At 43.9% G+C, this 26,034-nt stretch overlaps 1 protein-coding gene across 9 annotated transcripts in view; it reads right to left on the bottom strand.

Moving 5' to 3' along the window:
- The window catches only part of MYO9A (myosin IXA), a 189,781-nt gene that overhangs the window by 26,794 nt on the left and 136,953 nt on the right, over nucleotides 1-26,034 (bottom strand). For 8 of the 9 annotated variants that reach the window (XM_042803885.1, XM_042803886.1, XM_042803892.1 and 5 more), the window contains 13 exons: nucleotides 25,705-25,826; nucleotides 24,157-24,298; nucleotides 23,153-23,348; nucleotides 18,636-18,755; nucleotides 14,121-14,196; nucleotides 9,345-9,488; nucleotides 8,612-8,651; nucleotides 7,664-7,786; nucleotides 3,893-3,973; nucleotides 2,877-2,987; nucleotides 1,699-1,821; nucleotides 1,036-1,185; nucleotides 490-800 (listed from right to left, as the gene is read on the bottom strand). In XM_042803885.1, the coding sequence (XP_042659819.1) occupies nucleotides 490-800; nucleotides 1,036-1,185; nucleotides 1,699-1,821; nucleotides 2,877-2,987; nucleotides 3,893-3,973; nucleotides 7,664-7,786; nucleotides 8,612-8,651; nucleotides 9,345-9,488; nucleotides 14,121-14,196; nucleotides 18,636-18,755; nucleotides 23,153-23,348; nucleotides 24,157-24,298; nucleotides 25,705-25,826 (1,739 nt within the window). The remainder of the gene's footprint in view (nucleotides 1-489; nucleotides 801-1,035; nucleotides 1,186-1,698; nucleotides 1,822-2,876; nucleotides 2,988-3,892; nucleotides 3,974-7,663; nucleotides 7,787-8,611; nucleotides 8,652-9,344; nucleotides 9,489-14,120; nucleotides 14,197-18,635; nucleotides 18,756-23,152; nucleotides 23,349-24,156; nucleotides 24,299-25,704; nucleotides 25,827-26,034) is intronic. The other variant, XM_042803893.1, reaches the window with a different exon arrangement.

Here is a 26,034-nt window from a genome sequence, read left to right as displayed (position 1 = left end):
GGCAGTGCCTCTGGAGAATAAACCAAGACCTGCCCCACGGCCAGCAAGCCAAGGCATGGCTGGAAACCCTCTCCCCTTCGCAGCGGCTGGCTCCAGTATCTCCTGTCCCTGCAAGACAGCGCAACAACCAGATCGGTGAGGCAATCTGAGCTAAAAATAGGCTACTTAAACTGGTGCTGCTGCCAAGGGAAAAAAACACCTTGCGAGTATTTATGGCCTCAGCTTTCCACTGCCTACGTGCTCTAACCTGAAATAGGCTCAGCTTATTCTAAGAGTAGGACGTGCGGCTAAATAAACTCCTTTGTTAGAAAGCATGGACAAACGAAGGATCAGGGCAGGTCGGGACAGGGTCAGGGATCCTACGAAGGGACACCATCCTCGGTAAGTCACTGTAGTCTGAGCAGTGCTTGAATTCACAGCAACTACCTCCCTTCCCAATGAGCACCGTCAGGAAATACTCTCTTCTTGAACTGAGGCCGACGGCATTACCTTTGTCGTGCTAAATATCCTCTGCACGCCGCCTGCAAGCAGATGACTTTGTTCCTGCCGGCTGTGTACGACTGCTTTGCACGGTGTCCTCTCCAGGCTGCCTGGATGCTGGTGGCCGCGTCGTGCCGCCGCTTGGCGTACTCCCGCCAGCAGCTCTGGATGAGATGGGCTGCCAGCTGCATCTGCAGGAACCTCCGCCTCTCCACGAAGCCACGCCAGTGGGTCTGGAGAACGACAGCAGCTTTGCCAAGGACAAGAGGGTCCGGGGATGGTTTGCCTTGCTTTTGGCTCTGGTAACTGCGCCAAAATCTCTGCGAACACAGCAGGCAGTTCCTTACAGTAGGTGTTGTGTGGGGATGGGAGAGCACCTGCCTTTACGCAACCTTTCCAGCTCGGTCTCCCCCGTTCCCACCTTCTCATGGCAACAGGAGTCAAATCCTGATTGTAAGCTCCCCCCTCGGAGAGGGAACCTGATTTTTACCCATCAGCTGTATCTGGAGGATTCGTGGATTGTAATTTGCAATGAAATCAGGCACCATCACCTACCTGTATGATCACTGCAGCTTGCCTTAAGCTCAGGAACTGCCTCCTGCAGAGCATGCTGCGGAACCAGCGCTGCAGCAGCGTGATCCGGCGCAGCACCTCCTGATGGAGCAGGTCCTGCAGAAGCTGCCGCTCCCGTTCCTTCATGAAAACCTGGCCAAAAAAACCCCCCAAAAACACTAGCACGGAAAGTTTCCGAGACCACAAGACAAATGATTTAATCCTTCTGGTTTCTGTGTCCTGGATGGCCAGAAGAAAGTTCAGCAGCCGATTTTGGTTAAGCTGCCTCTAACAGGTTTCTGCAGTTTCATCTACAGCCTGTGGCTGTCTGAGCTCTGAATTACAGAGCCTCTGCTTTTCCTTCAGGGGAGGCAAAATGGTAGCTATCATATCAAGCTGTGTCTACACACAGACAGAGTTATTTTGAAGGCTGCCTCATTACAATCAGACCTGTGACTTGGTTAACACAAAACAACGATGTTCCTTACTGTTTTGTGTTAACGACATTAAAAACTTCTTTTAAGCCATTGGCTTCTGGCAAACTGAAGAAAAATAGTTTCATTAATTAAAAGCATATTTAAAAATGTGAATTTATCATTACAGAAATGCAGGCAAATGTTATATCTGCATCTTAAATGTAAGTTTGAGCTGAGGATAAACATTTACCATTGTTCTTCCAACTTGGTAATTGTCTGGATCGAGTTTTATTTTACGGAAGAAATCATGGATATTGTGCTTAGACGGGCTGATTCCTTGAGGCAGAAGCACATGGAAATGGTTCACAAAATCCTGAGAAGGAAAAAAAAGAAACATCAAGATTTGGTTAGGTGGGTCCTGCTGTGTCCCTTTCTCCCATAAATAATGGTTTTGCTCTACTGGCCACATGAAATGGCATCTATTGAGTGAGTAGAAGGACAGATAGCATTTTATGGAGTGGGGAACGCCAAGTTGCATCCACCATTTGTGTTTTGAGGGGAAACACATCAAAGCAGGGACCCAGCAACGTTCAAACATCTCTCAGCGCAGGAGGAGATGTTCTGCAGAATCCTTGGAGTAATCTCGAGCAAAAAATGCTCCAAATCCTCAGCAAGGACTGCCACAGAAGGGGGTTACCAGCATCTACAAAGGATTTCTGAGATGCTCCGTTGGTTACTGCTGTGAGGACTCAAAGAGCGGAGGAGCTACGAGAGGAGAGATCCTCTCAAGTGAGGTTGGGATTCATGCTCGTGGCAAAAAAAAAAAACAAAACCCAAACCACAAGAATTGAGCAGTTTTCCTTTTCTATACAGCTGCTGTGCAGGACATGACATCTGGCCCAAAGCAGCTGTCAGTAGAAAACAAATTGTTACCAGCAAAGCATGAAAGGATTGACATGTGTGCAAAACCTGACAAACACATGGAAAAGAAGAAAACAGGAAAAGCTGGATAACTCCTGAGTGGTTCAGAGGATGCCAATCACCCTCCTGTTGAGATGCAGCCAGCACTGACACAGAGGGGCGAACACCGTTCCCAGGTGATTCTGAAACACGTGCGGAAAAGCATGTGCAAATTGGATGCCTTTTCTTGCAAAAAGGAAGTCCACGTTACAAAAAAAAAAATACTGCTTTTGTTCAAAAACCCACGACATCTGCAGAGAGGCTTGTAGCCTTCGCCTCGATCTAGACCCGCTTGCTAGAAATCAGCAGCACAGCAGAGGACCGCTCTACGCCAGACATCAGCTCCTGACATCCACTGCGTTGCATGAGCTATAAATTCACCACCTTGTTAAAAAAAGAGCTAGCAGCGTTCAGACAACTCCGGTAACGACGCTGAAGTGGCTAAAGATGGGAAAAGTTTTACTCCACCTGAAAGGAGTATTTGCAGCTGTAGCCCGACTGGCGAATGCGAACGGTCTCCAGCATCCCCGTGTACCGCAGCTGCCGGAGCACCAGGCTGTCGCTGAACCGCAGGGGCAGCTGGAAGGGGAACGACAGGCCAACGATGAGCAAGTATTTCCTTTAACTGAAGCTTTTAAGTGCGCAGATGGGTGAGTGGATTCAGCGCATCTGCATGACATGCATGTTAGCAACAGTGCGAGGGGAGGGAGAGAACGCGGGTCCTCAGGAGCTGTACTAATCCCACCAGGGCTGAATCCTGTTTGCTTCCAAGCAGCCATCAGATGGAGACTTTCAAACAGCTAACTGGATATATAAATCTATACAGAAGGTTTTCTGGAGCCCCTGAACTGAGTAAGACCTCCCAAGGGCACAGCTAATGGGTAAGATTGTGAGCAAGTAAATAAAATTCCTGGGCGCAAAGCTTCATCTTTAAATGTCTGGGTAAAACTGTGAAGGATTAATCCACAAGAAAGCATCACTACTGCAACCTTCGTTTCAAACCGAGGGTCCTTAGCCCATTAGACAAATGCTTAAAGTCAAATGCAAGAAATATGATGCATCACTGAGTTAGTTTGAATAATGTAACTTATTCTAAAAGTATCCGCTTTTACCCACAGCAACTTTATTTTAAAGAAGCTTTAGGGCTCAGTAACAGCACAAGTGAAACCATGGCTCTGTAAATCTCTGTTACAGGTGGCAGGAGCTTCAAAGGAGTCAAATTCTTTTATTAAAAACACTGTATTTTTCATATAAATTAAGCCCATGTATTTTTTCATATATGTGCTTCTGCAATTACAGGAAGAGCCAGCGCACCTTATCAAGAGCAACAGCCAAGTGATAACATCCATGCTTCCCACTGTTCATACACAAATATATTCTAAATCCAACTCGATTTGGGGCTTTCTTTTTAACCCCCTGTATGAATTTACAAAATATTTCCAAGATGATTTTTAGCAGCATCAATTTAACGGGACGGGATTTACCTTTTCAGCATTGGATCGAATGCACTTGACAAAATAAGGTTCTGCTTGGCCAAGGGTCTCCATCAGCTTGTTGAGCGATGCCTGCAACAGAGGAGACATCTTCGGTTGGGAAATGGAAAACAGACCACAATGATTAGTGAAAACCCAAGAGCCTAAATCAGAAAACAAAAAAAAATTGAATAAATAAAGAGCAAACCAGGCAGATGTGGAAATTGTTCCCCACAATGAGTGTTTCAGCCCAAGCAACTTGGCTGGTTTTGTCTTTGCGCCCAACAAATTAGCTAGAGAGAAACATAATGCTGGGTTGTATTTTGAGATCCCTGGTTTAACCTTTTCACATCAGCCACTGGAGCCCAAAGTCACATCCTGCTCCGCACCAATAAGCCACTTCTAGATGTGAGTGCGAGCTCCAAAACAAGGATTTACACCTTGCACCAATCAATCACTGAATTTTTTAAAATACCAATAAAATTTTCCTTTATCGAAAGTGACCGCACGCATGATTTATTCCTGATTTTTAATTGTCAAAACTTTATTGCTGGCCTAAAAATTAATTTTCTTAGTGACAGTTTTTACAAAGAGAAGATCTGGAATTCGCAATGATTTGCAATCTGGAATTTGCAATGATTTTTGAAGCCTGTAAACCCTAAACACTTCATAGGTTGCTTTTAGAGAATAGCTTTGATGATGGCATATTCCTGGCCACATTCCTCTGCTGAAGTGCACCGTTGTGATCACTGAGAATCGAGGGGTTTCCAGCTTCATGTTTTATATTTCCCTTTATTTCTGCATCATTATTAAAAGTCTAGCCCATAAAAATGAATTTATATTGGCATCGTTGCTACGCCCAGCTGCTCCAGCAGGACGTCATGCTGAGTTATTCCTCCACCTCGCAAATCTTTGACTCTTTTGCGATGAAGCACAAGCTCTCTGGATAAAAGGATACTGAAAATCCGAGCATGCTGAGTCAGTCTGCGGCTGGCTGGGCTCCTCGACTGCATTTTTTTTTTGCTGTGCCCTAAAAATACTCTGAATATCTCTAATTGCAGAGTGCATTACTGACATGGTATTAGTGACATGCTCCAGAGTTGATTAATCCTAATTTTAATAGCATTTAAAACTCAGTTGTGCAAAAGACATTCTGTTGCTTATTTACTATAAGCAGTTATAAATTTTTTAATGTATGTGTTAATAAAGTGGCGTGATAGAAAGAAGCATTTCCCCTATAGATCCGTTTGCAGGAAGCTTTTCCTCTCCTTCTGATCATTTTAAAGACAACTTTATGGGAAGCCTTTCATGTTTAGAAAAATTTATCTACGTCCAGGATCTGGGGAAGAGTAAGGGATGGAGCCCACGCATGTGCGATGCAGCTGCACTATGTGCATATTAACTGCGTGCAAATGTCCCCGTCATTCCCATCCCAGGGAGCAGCAGGAACGCCGCGTCGCAGCAGACCTCTGCTGGCACGCTCCTGGTTTGCTTAAAAGTAGACTGAAATCGCTCTTTTTTTTTTTAATCAAAAAAAAAAAAAAAAAAAAAAGCCTACTAGGAGATAGCAATCAGCAATGATGCCGCAGCATCCCACTGTGCCCCACGCTGGGCTGGTGGCAGGGAAGGGGTGGGCACGTGGGATGCGACCCCTTTGCCACGGAGCCCCGCTGAGAGCCCAGCAAGCAAAGGGCTCCCAGCACTGGAATTTGGGGCAATTGGATGGTTCTGCGACCGCCCAGCCCCGTGGGAGGGGGGGTACTTCCATTCCAGCAGCAGCCAGCGACACCCCGCGCAGGGCACGGCAGGTGGGTCAGGCACCCTCTGCCACCTGGCGCAAGCTCTGGCCATCGGGAATCCACAGGGGACACGCGAGGTCCCCGGGTTAACTAACCCCCTACCCTGCTCCTTTGTCCCTCTCCCTGCAAAACTCGCCAGCCACCTGCTCTTTCACCTCTTGTATTCGGTCTTTTGGGATGGGATGAATCATTTCAGCATCACCCCGTGCTAGCCAGGGCAGTGATCCTTTTCTCTAGGGTACCACCCGCACGCAGGATGGAAGGGGAGGCTAGAAATCGCTGGGCTGCACTTTAGGTACCAGTGGTCTGGTTTTCAACTGGTGAAAGCCATTGCTGCTCTTACAGCATCCTCCACTCCAGCTATTTCGCCTACAGATGACCGTAAATATAGGCACGGTTAAAAATCAATAGGAGACAGAGCAGCTGCAAGCCCAGTGTTCAGGCATCAGCCACGAGGCAGCATTTATCAGCAACAAACCGCCCCCCCCAAGCCCCGTGATAGGAAACCTTTTTATTTCCTGCTTGTGACCCCAATTCCACGCACCGCAGTTTTATTAGCCTGCTCTTGATAAAAGAAGTGATCTCGCCGGCTTGCACCAGGCTGCTCTCTTGAGAAAATGCTTCTCTCTTACAAGTGTTAAATGAAATTTGGGCCGGAGTGTCCGGCATTTGTCTAAGAGGAGAAGCCGGCAGTCACACCAGAGCTGCCTCTGACTTAAATATGTTTTTATTCATTTAAAAAAAAAAAAGGATGTGTTGTAGGCACAGCACCTACATCGTCAAATCATCACTGGGGAACATCAGAAAGCATAAGGACAAAGGTATTTGAAGGATCTCCTTTGCTGCATAGAGGCAGAGGGGAAATCTTCACGGCTTTTAGTGGTCTTTTATTTGTATGCACTGTAAAAATATACATAAAAATCTCAATCACACACCCTGAGGCTTTTCAGGGTTTCGTTTGAAGGATGAATAGGTTTCAGGAAGGCATTTCACTCCGAGATATCCCTGTTTCAACCCCTCCATGGTACTGTACGAATTAAACTCTGCAGAAGTGTATTTTAACCAGCATACCATTAGACTAGACTAAGCTTAACGCATTCTGCAAATTATATATACATAGATTTTTATATATGTGTGTGTGCATGTATACATTTCATTACTTAATCTTACCCAGATATACACACGAAGACTTTCTAAAAATGACCCACATCTCCAAAAAAGAAAAAAAAACCCAACCAAACAAAATCCAACCAAAATTACAAGTCAAAACCAAGCCAGACTTGCTTAGAAATCAATTTTTAACTGAAAAGCTGCTTTCTAATATTATCACCTGCTTGTGCACGTGTCTTGTAGCAGTTTCCAAGCCCTGATGTGCATACTGGAGGATTATTTTTGCTGCAGCTATTCCTAGGGACAGCTGGCTGGCACAAACACAGTGCTGACAACAAAACAAACGCTGTATTGATCCCTTCTCTGAATTCCTCTGCCTGTCTGGAGATAATGCAGCAATATTTTGACCTTTCTGCCCCTATTAACATTCACATTCCGGCTGGCTTGAAAATAGATTGAATTTCAGATGTTGAATGCAAGGGGAAAAGACTGTAAAAATATTGTTTTGGGATTTTGCAGTTTCTGGATTTGGTGAAGGAAGTGCCATGATGCGACGGCTTGGGAAATGAGGTACAAGAGGACAGGGGTGCACCAACATCTCTTCTCTGCAGCTGACCCTCACGTCCCATCTTGCTCCACCACATCACCCCGCACAAGATCCACCATTACTCTTGTTTCTCTGCACTTACACCATTTAGATACCTGCTAGGTGTCTCCCAGCTTACCCAAGCCACGTCCTCAGCTAAATTCACATCCTAAATGGTGGTGAGGGTGGGACAGGACTATCTCTGTACATGTCCTCCTAGGCACCCTGGGGACCCAGAGCAGGTATTTGCTTTTAATTCACTTCTCTATATCAAAGGCAAAGGATTACCTGGAACTGGGCGCTGATGCTGGGAGGTTTTTTCTTCTTGTGGAGATGGAGAAGAGATTTGGTAATGCGGTCGTGCAGCGTCAGGTTGGTTAGGTGCTTGAGGGACTTCACGTCCAGCATGTGCTGTGGAAAAAGAGAGACTCCATTTGTTCTTCATAAATACAATAACTAGATCTTATCATGCTATCTGCTACATCCCTTTTTATACCCTCTGCAGGGCTTCCTTAGGTGACCACCCTACTTAACCTCAACAGGAAACACCAAGGGACGGCTTGAAATGTAGCTCTGCTGTATTTGGCTGGAGCCAGATCCCCCAGATCACATTCCTCTGAGAACTTGCCAAGGGCGTCTTTGACCATGGGAAATTTGGCTCTTCAATCCACTAAGGGCTGCAGACACACCGTGAATGAGCAATTCATTGATTAATCGTATCAGTTCCTCTCCAGGTGCAACGTACATGCAGAGAAGAGTAAAACCAATGTTTGCTCCTCCTGGTACCCTGTTCCTGACCACTGACGCAGCACCAGCAAGGACCGTATCAAGCATTATTCTTCTAGATACAACAGATCTCTTAGCATCTCTTAAAACATAGTAAACGCAGCAAAGATGGAGGGAAACAATATTAGGCAAGCCTGTTGCCTATCAGGTACCAGCCCTGTCGCACAATGTACCAACTCATGTTAATTTAGATATTGTATTATGAAATTTCACCAGCACGTATTTACTCCTTCCTGGGGGAGGAAAAAAGGAGCCAGAGCAGGTCCAAGAAAGGAGGATGCAAGCACTCACATAGCACTCTCCCAGCACAAATCAGGGCTGAAATCCTTTGTTTTTATATAAATGAAAGAGCCCTGAACAGAGCTGAGTTGACCAAGGTCTTGAGGTAGACACAAGTGGTCTTCCTCACATGCACAGACCAGCAAGGTAAAAATGCTGCTTCTTGCTCACCTTTGGGAGATTGGGTTTGGCTCTGAAGTTCTTATTTCGCCTGGGGAGATAATAAATGGCTCAGGTTAATCCCCGTGTGAAATTGTAGAAGGGAGGAGTTTATGAAACAAGCCCTTCCAAATCCCCATTAGCAGCTGCTTCCTATAACCTGAAGTTGGGCTGCTTCTACCTGCTGCAAACTAGTTCTACAGATTTAGTGGCACAGGTTTGAGAGGAAGGTATCCAATTAAACAGAATTGTTACATTGGAAATGATGGGGATGCCAGTAATTTGGGTAGAGCGAGGGAGCAGTGTCGTGAAATGACTGACCACCCTCCTTCTTTCTCATACCCCGCGTTAGCTCCAGGCGCCCCGGCGATGTTCCCTAAACCTTCTGATGAGGCTGCAGCATGAATCATCGACATCATTTCCCCAGCTAATTTGTAATGGAAACTTTGATATCATGTTAAAAAATGTGACTGCATTACATCGCTGTCACATCTTGAGACTGGTTTGACCGGCAGATTAATTTCTTCTCTCTCTTCCCACGTCCATCATTACAAATAAATGATAAGAGTTAAATAAATCAGATGTGTAAAACATACTCGGTTTGCTTTGACCCAGCCGTGAAACATCTCCAAGTCTACTTGAAACCCTGAAATTTTTATGTTCTGGATATTTACATTCCTCTAACTACCCATGCTGCCCATTATGCTCCAGGAATAAAGCCCAAATCCCCTCCTTTTGCACTGACATGAGGATGCCGTGGGCCCTCTCCAGCAGTTTGCTGTTGGTCGCGTTGACGAATATTCCATCTTTGTCTAGGAAGGCGCCAGGGCTGGTGAGCCTGCTGTGCCGCATCCCCATCCGGCCGTTCCAGCCCACCGCGTAGGCATCGCTGCAACACGAAACATCGCACAGTGTTAGGAAGACATAAAAAACCCCTGGGTCTATGACAAAATAAAAAATAAGATCATAAAAAAATCCATTGGTAGAAAATGAGAGTCGCTGCTTTATTCTTTTCACAGTTCATTTGCTCCCGTGGGATGAATTCACGAGACACTACGTGAAGCAATTGGCTACTTAAGTACCTTACAAAAATCAAATATCAGTAAAAGGATCAAACTATCAGCAGGAGATAACAGCTTCCAGCTGTCCCAGACAGAAGGCTTAGGCCTGCAGATACCCCAGCGGTCTGAAGGATACGAGACTACGACCTCTGCCATTGGTCTTGCCATCATAAATAGTCACTACTTTAGATGGTGCTGGTGCTGACTCTGTCTTCTCAAATTCATGGAATTACTTCATTAGGAAAAGAAAAAGCAAATATCATTTGCAATAAAGTATTTGCCACAAACAAAGGATGCCAGCTCCAGCTGGACTGATGGGATGGCCTAGAATCACTCGCTGGGACCTGATCACAAATCACTTGTCCAATTTGGTCCTCTCTGCCATGGAGCAGAGCTGCTTTGGTCTCCAGAAATGCTCACCTGGCTGTAGAAGGACTGAAGGGAATGGCAAGAGGAACCAAAATCCTCCCTCGGAGGAAGGGAAATGGGTGCTTGACAAAACTTCACATCGGGGCAAATAATTTCCAGAGGTGAGGAGCCTTCCTGTGGTGTCTGGGGTTATGCAAAGCCTCTCCTGGGCTGCACTCAATCACAATACTTTTGGTTTGGTGGTGGGTTTCTGGTGATTTGGGTTTGTTTGATTTTTTAATTTTAATTTCTCTATTAGCTTTGCAGAAAACATTATATGAAATAAAGGTGATCTCAGGAAGGATGTGGGGTTCCCCGAGCTGTCTCAGACAGGAGGAAAAGGAATAGGAGGAGGCTCAATGCAGCAGCAGTCTCCTGGTCATGAGGAAGCTGAAGGACATCGAGGTGTAAATGGGGCCTCCAGCACTAGTCACTTCTAAGGTCGAGCAACAAGGCAGCCATTTGCCTTAATGCCTTCATTTGGAGGAAGGGAAAATATCAAGTGCTGCATGGAAATTAAAAAATAAAGCATGTAAAGTTGTTCATGCAGCCAGCTCAAACCCTGGAGCCAGATTCTTGGAGCAACGTGACGATGGAGTGCAAGTTGCCCTGCTGCCTCGCCACAGCGCTTTGCAAATTCCTTCCTAGCCCCATTAAATCAGCATGTCGACGTGTGGCACCATTAAAAGAAAGGATGAATTACAGCAAAGTAAACCCCTGGCTGAGTGCTCTAGGACCTGCTTTTTAGAAGCAGCCCATACAATTCAAGGAAGGCCAGCAAGAAGCTTTAATATCCAGGTGATCTCCTGTCTACCTTCTTTCTCTTTACAGCTATGGTACCATTCATCAAAAACTTCCTATTTGCAGGAGGGAAAAATAATCACCAGTTGATGGGTACCACTAAACCTCAATGGCCACTTTCTGGATCTACAACCCATCATTAATCCTGGCCGACCTCAGTGCACTCTCAGGCTTGACACCGGCTGTGGATATATGGACTCTGAACAAGACTAGAGAATAGAAACCCCTAGAAATTCCCGTGTGGTTTTGGAAACAAAAAAAAAGAGCTAAACCAACTTCTCTGTTTATTATGGCCGCTTTAGGATGGATACATGCATACGGCGACTGACACAGCCTTTTTGGTACTTGGGAGGTCAATTATCTCACCAAGCCCACCCAACTGTTTCAGGACAGAATGATCAATACCTGCTTTCCTGCACGCTGCTTAGACATCGCTGCGCATAAAACAGTTTCATCAATGAACATAAACCAGCAGGAGAACAGACTGCCCAAGAGGTTTTGGTTAGCGATGGCATGGCTTTCATTATTCCACGGCTGGTGAAGGTAATTCCAAGGCACGCCGGCTTCTCGATGCTCTACTGAAGCCTGTTTCCTCCCCCTCTTCAGCATGTGCAAACCACCCGTCCGCTCTCTCCTGAGATCAGAGGAGAGCGCTTGGCTCACTAAACCCTCCGCAATGACTTCCTGCGTGATGTCATGCCTCAAATTTGCTTTTAGAAGCGAGCCCCGGGCTATCCTGGGGGTTGGATGTACAATGCAGACTTATCAGCGACCGCATGATCATGAGATGGCTTTGAAAGCAAATTCCTGTTTAATTTAGCTCTCTAAATCACTTGCTGATCTATCTGCTGGAAAGCTGTTAGAATAAATCTCTCTTCTATACATGTTACCTTCACCCTTGTATTTACCCCTTCTTGCTCAATAAGTGCAATTTAACTGAAATACCAACATTTATCAAGTGCGATACAACTCTTCAGATCAAAATCATGACCCTTCAGATCAAAATCATCCACAACAAAATGTATCAAAATCACCTGCTTACTCCAAAAGCACGGGCTGGATTTTAGAGATTTTATGAGAGACTCAGTTTGTGCTTTCAGAAGGAAGGGGCATGGACAACATTTGGGGACCCATCACTGATGATGCCCAAGAGAAGCAGCGATCATGGACCATGCTACTGAGGCACCACAGTTTCTGCAAATATATCAGTAAAGGGAATAAACTGTCTGTCCTGACCCTGTTACTAGGATACAACTGCCGAGGATGATGTAAAGAAGACACAGTAGTTGCTGCCTTTGATCCTGGTTGTTTAAGGGAACTTGCCTGCTATGCTGGCTTATCTTAAGACAAATAAATAGACCTGACCACAAGCTGAACTCTGCAGTAAATAAATACATCCCCCTCACTGCCTGGGACAGGAGGAGTTTCCCTGCTTTTACAAGCGCCCCTTGCTGAGATAATTGAGATGTTTTGTATGAAAATGCCAGCAGCCCAAGCTGCCACACCAATATGCCTCCAAATCTGGACCTGTACAGTCAAGAAAAGCCTCATCCCACTTCACAGACGTCCTTCACGCACCAACATCAGATTTGAAGGTGTGATAGCGAAACTGTGGAACTTCTCTTATCTCCACATGAAGATCTCCACAGGGACAAAGTTTCACGTTACATCACATTTAGGGAAACCTGCGCAACCAGAGATGCTAGAAACAGTGAACGTCACCTCTGGAGACACCAACCTTCTCTGCCTCAAACATTACCATGTACCTACTATCATTGTAACCCAACACTTTGAAGACATAGCAGCAGGAAAAAGGAGGGGTGGGAACGACTGATGTGAGGACAACCAGGGTTGCATTGCCTTCCCATGATAAGGTGAGCCTTTGCACAAGATGGATTTCTGCCCAAACTCAGGAAGTGGCACAAAATTATGAATTCAATCCAACAATTTTATGGAAATCATAATCATGTCGAACCAGTGAAAATAAGACAACTTGTAATGACGTGAGAACATCCACTTCTCCTTCAGCAGGGTGCCACCACCACTCTCAAAGGGAAGAAATTTGGGGCAAGAGGGATATACTAGTCTTGATGGCAATCAGAGGGCACGCGGTGAACGAAGTCAGACAATAAAAGCCAATTTTGTTCCCCTAGAAAAAAAAGGAACAACGTGTATCTAATTTCTGTCTTGGCCACTTGGCATTAAAGCCAGTAAAAAATGAGGTTTAATAATATATTTGGAGGATATTTTATGTTGTATGGAAGGGAAGCTCGCTGAGATGAAAGGACCATTACAGGGGTTTGATGGACACGTTTCACAAAACAGTCTCAGATTCCTCTCGAATTGTTCTGGACTTTCATGAAACTCAGAGCAGCCGCGAAGCTACACCTGGATGCCTGCAATCATTTTAGGACCTGATGATGCTCTGATCCCCAGCACACACACACATCCACTCAGAGGGAAGCAGTGAGGCACTGTACCCCTTTAGAGGTGGTATTTGGATTATCAGGTGACTGCAGATGAATAGCACAAGAGTAACTGGAAAAAAGGAGGAGCATCAGTGACCGGATATCCCTTTGAAATGAAGACATTTTGCTCCACAAGCAACTTAATTCTGAAATAGATTTGGAAAACCTTTTGCAGAAGAGGCAGAGATCTGCATCTCAAAGCGTAGACCTGACTCTCAGGCAAAAAGGTCTCATTAAGCAGTTGTTTGAATGGCCAGAACCTTCAAGGAAGGATTACAAAAAAAAAAACCAAAACCCTGTAAAAATTGAACTTACCTCCAGTTAACAAGCTTTTTCCCTTAAAAATAAGCAAACATTTGACAAGCTACCATCCCCATAACTGTCTAGGTCCTCCACACTGAGTGGCACCTAGAGCCACCGTCACACTACTTGCATGCAGTTTTGCACTCAAACACATCATCTTTTATTTTTCTCTTCAGAAAAATCCTTCATAAATGATTTCCTTGATATTGGCAGATTCATTCATTTTTTTTGCAAGCTTTTTACCACCTTGTATGCCACACCACCTACAACTGCTGCCTTTTGATGGAGGAAAGTTGCTTCCCCTGCCTGCCGTTAAGTCAGGTAAGGATATTTAGATATGGTCACATAGCAGAGAAACAACAAAGAGAAGACAAAATTAATAAGCAAGCTGGGAGAAACATTAATATGGTCATTTATAACAACAGACAGTGCTCTCCCATCCCAGATTTCCTTGTGCCAACGTGAAAGCAACAGACTTACCGCTGGGTCCTCTCGTTGATGGTATTGACTCCCTGGAGATCCGAGAGCGGTGTCCGCGGACTCTTCCGAGTAATACCTAAAGCAGCACATGAAGAAAGAAGTTTCTACCTGGCTCTTCACCAAAAGGCAATTAGCACTGCCATAGCTTAGCACTGACTACAGCGAGGAGGAGCATGTACGTGTCATGGCACATGCTGGGCATACAAGGGTGCCAGGGATACCGACATACCCATCGTCTACTAAGTTGTACCTCTCTGCCGCAAAGTCATCACCTTTATGAGTAACACTGTTTGCTCAAGCCTACTAATTTCCCTCCCACACATGCACGTTTTGTTAGGGACACGTTGTCCCAGTTAGCAAGCAAACGGGGTGAAGGAAGAGGTTGCTGTGATGGAGGGGACCAGCCACCCATGTCCTGCACGTCCAAAATAGTTCAGAACTCTCTGCAGCGCATGGGACAGCCCAGTTGCTTGCACGGGCAAAACACCAGACATAAGTAGGGTGTTTGGAAAAATGGCCATTTATACCTTGCACACTTCTCTTCCTACAGGTACATGGACAGGGACATCTATAGCAAGTGGTATATACTGCACAAGGAGGCTTTATTGCCTATTGAACCTATATCCTTTTACAGGGGTAGTTTTAGAGCAATTTATATTTAATAAATAGCCAAGGAAGTTATCATGCACGGTTACAGAAGCAGATGTTTCAAGCTGTTATCTTCCCCACAGTGGAAATGTTTTGCAACCAAGCATTTAAAAAGACAGAAGGCAATTTTTGTAGACAACAAAATACTTTTCAAGTCACTAAACTACAAATATTTAAAGACCCAATAAGGGCAAATCTGACATGAAAACAGTCGAGCAATTTTTTAACTGTCTCGAAATCACTGCTGTGAGACAGGAAACACTGCAGAGCTCACTTGAACATGGGGAAAATGCGTATTCCTTCACCCTGAGATTTCTGCAGTGGAAAAAAATTGCAAAAAAGAAGTCTCTCAAAGAAGTCTAAGCTATAGTTTGTAACAGAATAGGAAGAAGCAATAGCATATTCCCTCCTCCCCACATTTATATTTTTCTTATTTAATACAGCCCAGCTGCCAGGCTAAAATGTATCACAAGGATCTTCTCATTCTAAAGATGAACGCAAAGCAAATATGTAGAGATCTGAGCCCATCCCTCTGACCTACCATTCCTCAGAGCCTGAAATTTCTAAGATGATGAATTCCTAATAAACATCAACAGGCAACGCTCCTTTAACGGGACATCTACTGTCCCCCTCTACCTGTTGAGATATAATAGCTTGTCTTGAAGCCTGAACATTGGGCAGGAGAAGTCTGAAAAGGCTGATGGTCCACTTGCTTAAATTATTAAATCTGAAGGGGTAAGTGTCCAAATATCCTAGAAATACAAGCAAAATAAAAATTTGGGAATGTGCTGCCACAGGTCATCTTTGATCCTGCCTGTGCTCCAAGGCAAGACCAAATCACTCCGGCTGAGAAGGTTTTGCAATCTCCAACTCTGGAGATTTTTGAGAAGCAAGACAGATAATCTATCCAAGTGCTTAGTCTATGCCTAGAATCCAAAACTCTCTTTTTAATCTCTCTTGTCATTTAAGCCGTTTTTGGTTACATTTCTCATCCCAGGAGCGTTCTTTCACCTCTTTCAAGACTGGCATTCCTGTGCTAAAAGTTGCTTGTTTAGAACACAGAAACCCAACTGAAAATCAGAGGGAAATGAGAATAATCGGGAATCTGCTTAAAATAGTTCATTAGTAATTTCTGTAGCTAGTTTTACACTAAGAAAGCACCCAATGTCTTGCTGTGTCTATTTTTTATATAGTATGTATGCCTGGATACTTCCCCATTAAGGCACCGAAGGCTTCTCTATAATGTAAAAAGCATTACATTTTGTTTTGAATGGTGACCAGCTGCAGTATTAATGAAAACTGGGCTTTCAATGCTATTTCAAAGATTTTTTTTTTTTTTTTTCATTTTCAGTCCATGCCCTTCTTTTTGGAGCAAACCCTGTTTTCCTTCACTGTGGTGTCCAAGCTGGGTTAAAGAGGATTGCTTTAGACATACTCCTCCCAAAAAATAGTTTTCTACACTGTGCCATCACTTGGCTCTTAAAGGAAGAAATGCATACGTGCCAAAGCCAAATAAAAGTTGTCATATTGATGTAGCCCTTTTACTGGGAAACAGAGTGAGGTTTTTCAGAAATGAAAGGCAAAAAGGTTCTAGATTTAACCCAATGTATTGCATGTGGCCTTGAGAATTCTATATAGCGAAGGATACACTGAATACAGGTTATTAAATTGTACATATTAATAGGCTGCAAGCCAAGGAACAGTGGTATGAGTGGAAACCACTCGCTCCCTACACCCAGCTCAGATGCAGGCTGATCTATTTTACATTTCAGGAATAAAATCATCCTGATTTTTCAGGCCCATTCCCATTTTCAGCTGTAGTGCTTCAGAAAGTCAGTCTGATTTGCCTTACAGGTCTTTGCCCTCATTGAGAAGAACTTGGATAATCCCAGTCTACTGCCTACTCACAAACATCAACCAGCAGAGCTTCAGTCCTGGACTCAGATGTCTAAACCCAGTGCCTTGCTCTTGTATGAGATCATAAATTAACTGATAGACTCAAAGACATCAGCGAAGCGGCTGAGATGGTAAAGGAAGGGCAATCACTTGGCTACATAAGCTGAATACCAAGCGACCTAGAGGGAATCACAATATATTCATCAAATCAATTAGTTTTCTCTTTGTGCGTAGCTGGAACTAATTGCACAATTCAAGACAGGAAGATGATCTATCCGGTCCCTCTCTCAAGGATGATACGGATGTAAACTCATCTGACTTCTGGGAAAAGCCGAGTCTGTGGGGCCTGCAAGCCCACTGAATTCAGGACCCTAAAATTCTACACACTCCAACCCCGGTTTAGCCTGACAAAGAAATGGAGCCTGAGGAAGGAGCTTGCAGGAGCACACCCCGTGGGAAGACACGAATGATTTCTGAGTGTAGAACATGAATTACTCGTTTGTCAGGTTGGATGCTCTCAGCCAATTCACAAACTATGGCAATGTTATGCTCTGATCCATGTGCTGGTTTTATCCCAAGAGAGACCAAACTGTGCGGACTAGTCTATCATAAGTGAGGTTTTAACATGGTGAGCTCAACACTGAGCTCAACTTTACTGCTTCACCTTAAAGCTCTAAGTGTCTCTTGAGTTGTATAAATTTCCATTTTCACACCTAAGCAACTGCAAATTGAACTCTCCAAACTTCCCATGTTGCTGAGCTAACTTAAAAATTAAAAATTAAATTAATTAATTGCAATTAAAATTACTCTACTGATAATCAACTTCATTTTCAACAGTTGCTTAGTCCTATCAGTAAGGTCACTTAGCACAATGCCACTTGAGAAAACCTACTGCTGTGTTTGTCTTACTGCTTTATATTTCCTTGTAACAGGAGTGGAAACTTACAGGAAAAAACAATGTACTCAAAATTAGGAATTCAAGTTTAAATTAAGAATTAAAACATCTCTGTTCCCCCCATGCTCCATGCTGCCAGAAGCATGGAAATCTGATGTAAGGTATCTAGCAGGAAAAGCTTATTTGTGAAGACTTAACATGCTGCTACTGTACTTACCGTGCTCAGCTTCAGCTCTACAGAAAAAAAAACAGGGTGGTTTGCATTTATGCCTAAATTGCACGATGTTTAAGTTAGCAACTTGGGCTGAGGATCTGCCCTTGCAGGCTGCATGTAGCAGCGCTGTGTTTCTGTAAGCTTTAATGTGCAGCATGAAGGAAAAGGATAAAGGCAGAAAAATGCTATATCTAAAGATATGAGCACCAAATATATATATTCTTTTTATATATATATATATATAAAATACAGTAGTGCAGGCAAGAGTGTCTGTGTTATCATGCAGGACAAGTTTATTATGTGACAGAGGAGTGAGGAGGAAGAAATGGAGACCAAGTGCATCTTTACTCAACTCATTCTGTAAAATAACATTGCCAGACGCTTTAGTTTTAAGTAAAAGCCCTCGGAGACAGTATTTTCACAAGCTAAAGTTATTTTTGAAGTCCAAATAAATCTCAGTAAAGTCAAATTCCAGCTGTATCAGCCACGTGCCTTATATCAGGAATATTCCTACCAGACCTCCGGCACTTTCAACTTACCACACATCTAATAACAACAATAAAACACACAAAAAACACCCCTAGCGTCAGCATCCCAACCTAATGTCAGTGAGTAAGTGGGGAAACTGCTAACAAAATGATGCCATATCTCAAGAGACATGGGTTTGCACCTAATTTCATTCTTCAAACTCTGCCTAATCATTTCCTAATAGGCTTAAAATTGCTATAAGGCAGCTGGTTCGATCCTGGAAGACTCCTTGGGCGGTTTTTTTTTTAGTCCTTTCCACGCTGAATGCACCTGGTTTCCATTTCTTGGCGTGTGAGTATCGTATCAGAGGGAAGGGCGGGTGGTGGAGCCTTACTGTACTTCTCCTCCTTGCATCTCTGCAGGATCTCTAAGCTCCTCTGGTGAACTGGGTGATGGAGAAAGCTAAAACTATCCACACTTTTCAAAACCGCACATGGCACTGCATCATCATGCCCTTGGGAAGCAAAATAAAAACAAAACAAAACAAAAAATGGAGAGAAGAGAAAGATTACATAAGCAGAAATCAGGAGAGGGTAAAGAACAAGCCCGAAGGACGCGGGAGCTCGAGGGTCATGTGTTTTTTGGGCTTGACACAATTTAACCTCGGTTTCCTCCGGACACGGCGCCGTGGCACAGGAGCGATGGGCTGGACTGCATCCCAACCCCGCTTATAAACCTTATAAGCCAGAGCACTTTATAATCACTCCAAGATTATTTGGCCAAAAAATAGACGGTTAGATGAATCTTTACTTTTACTAACTGCTTTCTAAAATCCTTCCCGTGCCCCTGCCAGGCGTTACCTGCAATTCCCTGCACAGACGCTCCCGGACACGGCCACCTCAACTTCTCACCCCGCATTCTAGTTTCACGCTTGCTCAGATATTGACAATTAAAAGGAAAAACATCAATTATTTGTATCAAGCAAGGGTTCTGTATTCCTCAGGGGCAGAGGACACAGAGTCTGGAGTTGGGTAGGATGGGTTTGAAATCAAAAGTTGGAAGAAACCATTGTTGTGTGGCCAAGAGGACTCTTGGTGGCCCAGCTCTGATCATCGGGTGGAGGAGAGGTTACGCAGGTGACACTGCAAGCAGGCATCATCGTTTCGGTGGCCAAGTCAAGGGATACGTCACGCTCCCACTGAGGCGTGATGAGGTCACCGAGGAGTTACCTTGTGTCAGCACATAGGGAAGCATCTCATACCAATGCATTAAATCATCAGAAAGGACCGACCTGAACTTTCCAGAGGAACACTGTCAAGGGGCATCTTCCTCACATTAAAACCACTTCAGGCTGCGAGGTGAGACCTCAAAGACCAATTTTTTGGTTGCTGTCACCTTTATTTGGCAAATACAACGTTTACTTTTTTATTCTTTTGGGGATGGGGGTGGTTTTTTTGGTGCCCAGCTTCAGGAATAAATCCGCAGAAGTCAGTGGGATGGTTTTTGAGAAGGCATTATTGCGTAGGTCAGCCAAACAGGCACCAACCTAAGGAACCAACCCTTGTTGTCCAAATGCAAATGCAGTGTTCATCGAGGGAGGGCACAGCCCCAGGACCACGAACTCTTTGTCAGAGTGAGGATTTAAGTTCATGTCCAGCAAAACCAAGATGAGAAAGATGGGAGTCTCGACAGTCTGGTGAACAGCATCAGTTTTTCTGTCAAGTTTTTGCTAACAAAGAATTAGGGGGTTTTGCATAATAAATTTGTATCAATGATATAGCAGAAAAAGGTCAATTGGCCAAATTTTTTTCCTAAAAAAAGCTTGATAATGTTCCTTTATTCAAAGTTCACTAACAAATCTAGTTCAAACTTGTAGTTCATTTGGACCATCTCAATCCTCTCTGATAAACTCAGTAACAATAATAATAAAAAAATAAAATTATTGAAGTCCACCCTTCAGCTGAATGCAGCTTGCCAGATCCCGGCGTGTTTCATCTGAGGAGGGTTGGCAGCACCGTAAGACGTATCTTACAGTGAAGAGAAAGGTACCCAACAAAATTCACAGTGACACCGCTTTGCTACTCCAGGTTAATGAGGACAATCGCATGATCACTAGAAGCTGCACTATGAGGATACTAGGAGCACAAAAAAAGGAGAGTCCCCAGAGTCAGCAGGAAAAAATGCTGATTATCCTTATAGAAGCATCCATAGCACTGGTTGGCACTGCTGGCATGGAGAAGATAACCGCAAGGATGATGCAAAAAGAAAGCAGAGCAAAATTTTGCAGAGCTGATTATACATAAGCTGGAGAGTTCTCATTAAAATCCCTGTTGAGTGTAGCAAGCGTGACTCAGACAGGCCTTCAGACAGGTAAAAGCAAGAGAGATCCACTTGGGGTTAAGACAGAAGAGTGCAAAGAGCCTTAAATAAAAAAAAAAAAAGCGTGCTTCAGATCTTTTCCTACTCATAAATTACAACTGCCTGATGGATGGTAGCCGCAGCAGACAGGACCTCAGAAACCAAGAATGGGGCAGCATGCCCTTTTAAAAATTATAGACAAATATTAAGCATGCACACTTGGATGAACGTATGTGTGTGAAGTTATTCTCAGCTAATCTACCACAATTTTATCAAAAGCTCCACATCCGTGGGTGGTGAGGCATTCAAATCAGGCTAATTAAAGCCAGCAAGGTTTGGCAGAAAAATAAAATAAACTTAAAACATATGCTGTCTTCGGTTGTCTGCTTTTGTCTGTTGAGATGGAGTAATTTTTGTGATTCTCTAATAATTCACAAATGCTATCTGCCACAGGTGCAGAGTATCAGTTCAGGGTTTTTCTGCGTTATTTTGGGGAGCGGGAGGGACCAGCAGCAATCGGAGGGGAGGGACCATGGCACCAGCCAAGCATTCTGCTCAGGTCTGCCTCTTCCACAGCCATCTGCTTGGTGGTGCTTTGGCAAGATGGATGGGATTTTGGAGAAGGACGTGGACATTTTGGAGATGGGCACAATGGAAACACGGCTATGAATCTCACCTTGCTAATTGCTACCACGACCTGGGCAGAAGTCATGCTGGGAGATGATGGGCACCTTCCCAAAGAGGGCAGACACAGCTCCGTGTGAGTGGTCCCAGCTCTGCCATTGCTTGTTGGGCAAGGTTTCCCGACGGATAAGGTGTACCTCAATATGGGAATTAGATTTAGGTAATCTCCTCCCACTAGTTCTGCCTATAGTAATGGTAACTTTCTCATTATTTTTTTCCCAATTCAGATTGAAGATGTACATAGAAATTCAGGGTATAAATTATCTGAGGATTTTTGGGAAGTTCAAGACAAACCTCATCCAGCTTTCTGAGGGGCTTTGTTTTTTTTTGTTTTGTTTTTTTTTTTTTTTTTTTGACTCAAAACACAGAGGTTACAAAGCACAAAGCCATTTGAAAGCAGGCTAAAGGACACCAGACAGAAAAAAGAGCAGCACCTTGTGCTAGAAAAGGTTTAGAAACTCAGCCGTTATCACGTATTGGTTAGTTTTGGTATGGAAAGAAAAGGCGATGCAAGAACTGAGTCTCACAATTGCCTGAAAACCTCCTGGACTTTATTTTATACCTAGAGAGATAGAAAGAAACCAGGCAAGAAGCTTACTGCCACAAACTCAAGACTGAAAAGCAGAAACCTAGCTAGTGAGGAGATGAGCATGGCAGGCATGACCAACTGGCAGAGACACAGAAAGCGAAGCAGGGCTTGAAATTAGCTCCGATGTCCCCAAACTGAACATATCTTTATTATCTCCTTGACTAGCTCACTTTACTTCAGCCTGGGTTTTATGCATGATGAAAAGGCAATGCTAGGAAAATGCAAATATGGATTTTGGAAGCCAACTCTTTCAAGTGATGTTTCTTTCAGTGCCAACCGTCTTTGCCATCTACCTCTCAGTGTTACAAAACATTGTCTATAAATGCTGCCTTGACATGCCAGACAGACTCAGGTTCATTAGAAACATCTTTTCTCTTATGCCGCATCCAAGAGGTTTGAGAGGAAGAGCCTCAAGAGCTGAAAGCTGATTTTTGCCGCCTGCTCTTCCTGGGATGCTGTTATTTGCCCCAAACAAGAAAATTATTCTTTCTGCTTGCACAGTTTTCACATCTACATTCCTTGCCCCAGGTTTCGTGGCTCTCCTTGACGCACACCTCTCCGACTGAAAAATAAATTCATGGTGCGGCTCCGTGCTTAATTTTAACTCAGCTGACATTTTCCCTGCTGAGGCTCTAATTTCATCATGAATTTCAAGCCCTCTTGTGCCCAGAAATGAATAGTAATGGCTTGTACCCGTCCTTCCAAAATTGATTTATGCAGAGAAATGGTCTAAAAGCACAGCTAGGTATTGCCTGCCACAGCATGATGATGCACCATTACTTTCCTTTAATTTAATGCCCCCGCGTTCGGCATGAGGTGGTTCTGGATGACTGCAAAGCAATGAATTTTGCTAGACAAGAGACACACTCTTGCAGCTTAAAGGGTGATCAGCTTGAAAAATTATAGAGAAGAATTATTGCCCTTTTTTGTTTCCAGATGTAACTAACAGTTCAAGAATTCCTAGCAAAAATAATTTGCCTCATTTGCTGAATAATTTTTAAGTCTCTGAATCATTCAGGTTTTACTATGGCATGCATCCTACGAAAAGCAAAAGTTAAAGCAGCAGTAAAGTGAAAATCTTTTCTTATGATGCATTCAAATCCAAAATGTACCTTTAAATGTAACTTTTCCATTGCAAAAATCTACACACTGTTTTAATGAGTTTTTTAATAGATTAATAGCATCTAATAAGTCAGGCTACTTATAATACTGCAGTAATGTATTAGACCTCAATGATTGGTGAAAAACAGGCGCTAGGACTAAGAGATCAGCACACGTACCAGTTTTCTTCTCCACATATCGTTTTCCAGCCTCCCTAAAAGCAACCATCGCCCTGAAAAACGCCCTCAGGACTGCCCAGCGGAAGACGGCCACCGGGTCGATCCCAATCATCCCGCAGATAAAGGCGTTTTTGCTGCTTCGCAGGAGAGCCACAATGTCCGGGCGCATGTGATCTGTGTTTTTCTCACGGAAATCCTGAGGAAGGAGAAAAAGGAGGGGAAGAAAAGAGGAAAATAAACAGCATCTACAAGATACGCCGGGTAAGATCTGCCAGGCTATCCCTGGGACAGCACAACTATTGAATCTCGCTTCTATCTTTTTTTTTCTGCCCCCACGTTAGACACCTCTTTATGTCCAGAAAATAAATGTTTCATCCCAAAGCACTGCTCTCTGAAGCATCTCAAAGTTGATGGTCAAGCTCGACACATGCATTTATTGCATCAGAAACACAATTACAGATTTGCAGTCGTAAATCCCGAGGCTGTTTCTCATACAGGTTTGCCTGCCCACCAGAACTGCTTCTGATAATAATTGGCATGAATTTAAGTAAGGTTAACTTGGAAATTATTTGCATGGGATTTTAAAAAGTACCTGCAGCAGTGAGATGCTGAGACCTATGCTCATGTAACCTGTATTAAAAAATGGCTAATAACAAAAAACCACTGGGTTTTCCACAAAAACCAAGCCCGGAAAGGCTCTCAAATACCCAGTTTCAGCTCATCAGTAGGGCAACAGCATTAACCTCAGTGCACGTCCCTAAATCCTTCCCCAGAATGCTAACACGCAGATCTTGCGATGTGGAGAAGAACAGGAAGACACAATCCCCACCGCCTTCACATTTCAGCCAAGCTTTTCACCAAACACTTCTCTCCCGACTCTCGTGTCTCTTCTCTAGCCAAGTCCGTTCCAAAACAACTCTGTGGAGCCTTTGGGGCTCTCCTTCCCCATTACAGCCAGATGATTTAAATGAAAACAACTGCCGGGGAACAGCTGGGTGACAGACCTTCACTCCGTACTTCACTTTGCCTGCGTAGTGTTTGATGATGAAAGCCGGCTCCATGACCGCTGGAAATTCAATGTAGGAGTTCCCTTCATGTTGACGCTTAAACTTGTCCAGCAGCGTCTGGTTTGTGGCTTGAGGAAAACTGAGTGGAAAGAATTAAAAAAGAAGATAGCTGTAATCCCAGTGAGAAAGCTTTTAGACCTCTTGATCACAAATGGGAAAATAGAGATATTCTGCGCTTCCACTTCTGTGCCTGTAGATACTAAGCAAGCAATATTTTGTATGCTGTCATGTGGCTATATACAAATACAAGGTATACTTGGTGTCTGAAGGACTCTTAACTGATACAGGAAATGTGTGAAATCAGTTATAAAAGCACAAATAGATGTATTTTTAATGTGGTATACTGCATTGTAAGCCCATTGCATGGAAATTATTCAGGGTGGCTGTATTTATCTGAAACCCCAAGTTTTCATCATTGCTTCTGAGGCTTAGATTGCTCCTATATCTGGTGGGTATTCACACATTTAGGAAATATTGAGCCTACAAATCTCACATCGATTTCAGGAGTTACTTTACAGATCCTGGCATAGAAGAGAGGAAGAAAAAGGACAGAGAGCTTGAGCAGAGCCTCTTGGTAAGAGCAAGCCAATCTTCAATCCTCAAACTTCATGTAAATCTGCAACTTGGGGGTATATTTCACAACTTTACCTAATTTAACCTGGTTTAGCCTGGTACAGTATCACTGGGACAGCGTCACGGCTGTCTGTCTGGTCAGCGAGACAAGAAACAGATGAGAAACCTACAAAGGAATGGTGGGAGGAGAGCTCGTGCCCTGGACTGGAGCCACGCAGGTCCGAGGTGATGCCAGCAAAACCGCCTGGCCTTTCCCTGCCCTTTACACGGGGGAAACTGGCACGTGCATCTGACAGGAGATCCCTTGCGCTGAGTTTCCTTCTGAGTTTCCACCCAAAGGCAGGCCCAGAGGTCATAACTTCTATGACACAAGCTGGATGGATATAAACACGGATGCAAATCTGAGCTGCATCCCTGATGTCCATGAAGCTCTATGGAAGCGCAGCCTCTACGTACAAGCGACCTCAGTTCAGCCTGGCTTAATTTTTAAAAGTAAATTGATAAATCCACCTTATATCTCAATAACAGCACCCACACAACCTGCTTTAACTCATGCGCTTGGATTCTCCCTTCATTCAGATCAACTTCAAGCACCTTCAATTCGTTACATCACAAGAGACAAAGGGAGAGAAATTAGGAGAGAAGCAAAGGAAACCTTTGCCCTTCCGTTTAACAGAAGAAATTATTGAAACAGAATTTTAATTATTATTTGTTAAGGCTTTTTGCACAGCTTGCTGATTTTGCACCATTTGCCTTACCACCTCGGAAACGAAACTAGAGACGTAAGATAAATCAGCCCAGCAAGCTATTAGCATCTTTCTGGGAAGAATCACAAGAGGTAGGGCTTAAGGATAAACACTATTCAAGTGAAAAAACAAATATCATTAGCAAAACCAACAGTTCCCTACTCACTTGCTTTCCTCATCCAGCAGATGGAGCAGGCCCGTTGGCTTCTTGCTGATCAGGTTGATGCAGCCAGAGTTGTCTATGTAGTCGATGTTGTGCCAGCTAATTCCTTCTGCTCTGTACTCCTCCTAAAAAAACCCACAGATATTATAATGATATTGGGCGCAAACAAAAAAACAGTGGTGAATTTCAAAGGGTTTTGTGGAAACAGACGCACCATTTACCAAAATTAACATCTCTTCTGCTAATATGCCACCAATATTTTTTTTTTGGGGGGGGATGCAAAAGAAATGCTAAAGAATGGCTCGAACAACCTAAACCACAGGGAATCACACA

This window comes from Tyto alba, unplaced genomic scaffold (genome assembly GCF_018691265.1).
Source record: "Tyto alba isolate M040663 unplaced genomic scaffold, T.alba_DEE_v4.0 Super-Scaffold_41, whole genome shotgun sequence".
NCBI lineage: Eukaryota > Metazoa > Chordata > Aves > Strigiformes > Tytonidae > Tyto > Tyto alba.
The sequence above is the reverse complement of the archived record's forward strand: the minus strand, read 5'-3'. Positions and strand labels throughout refer to the sequence as shown.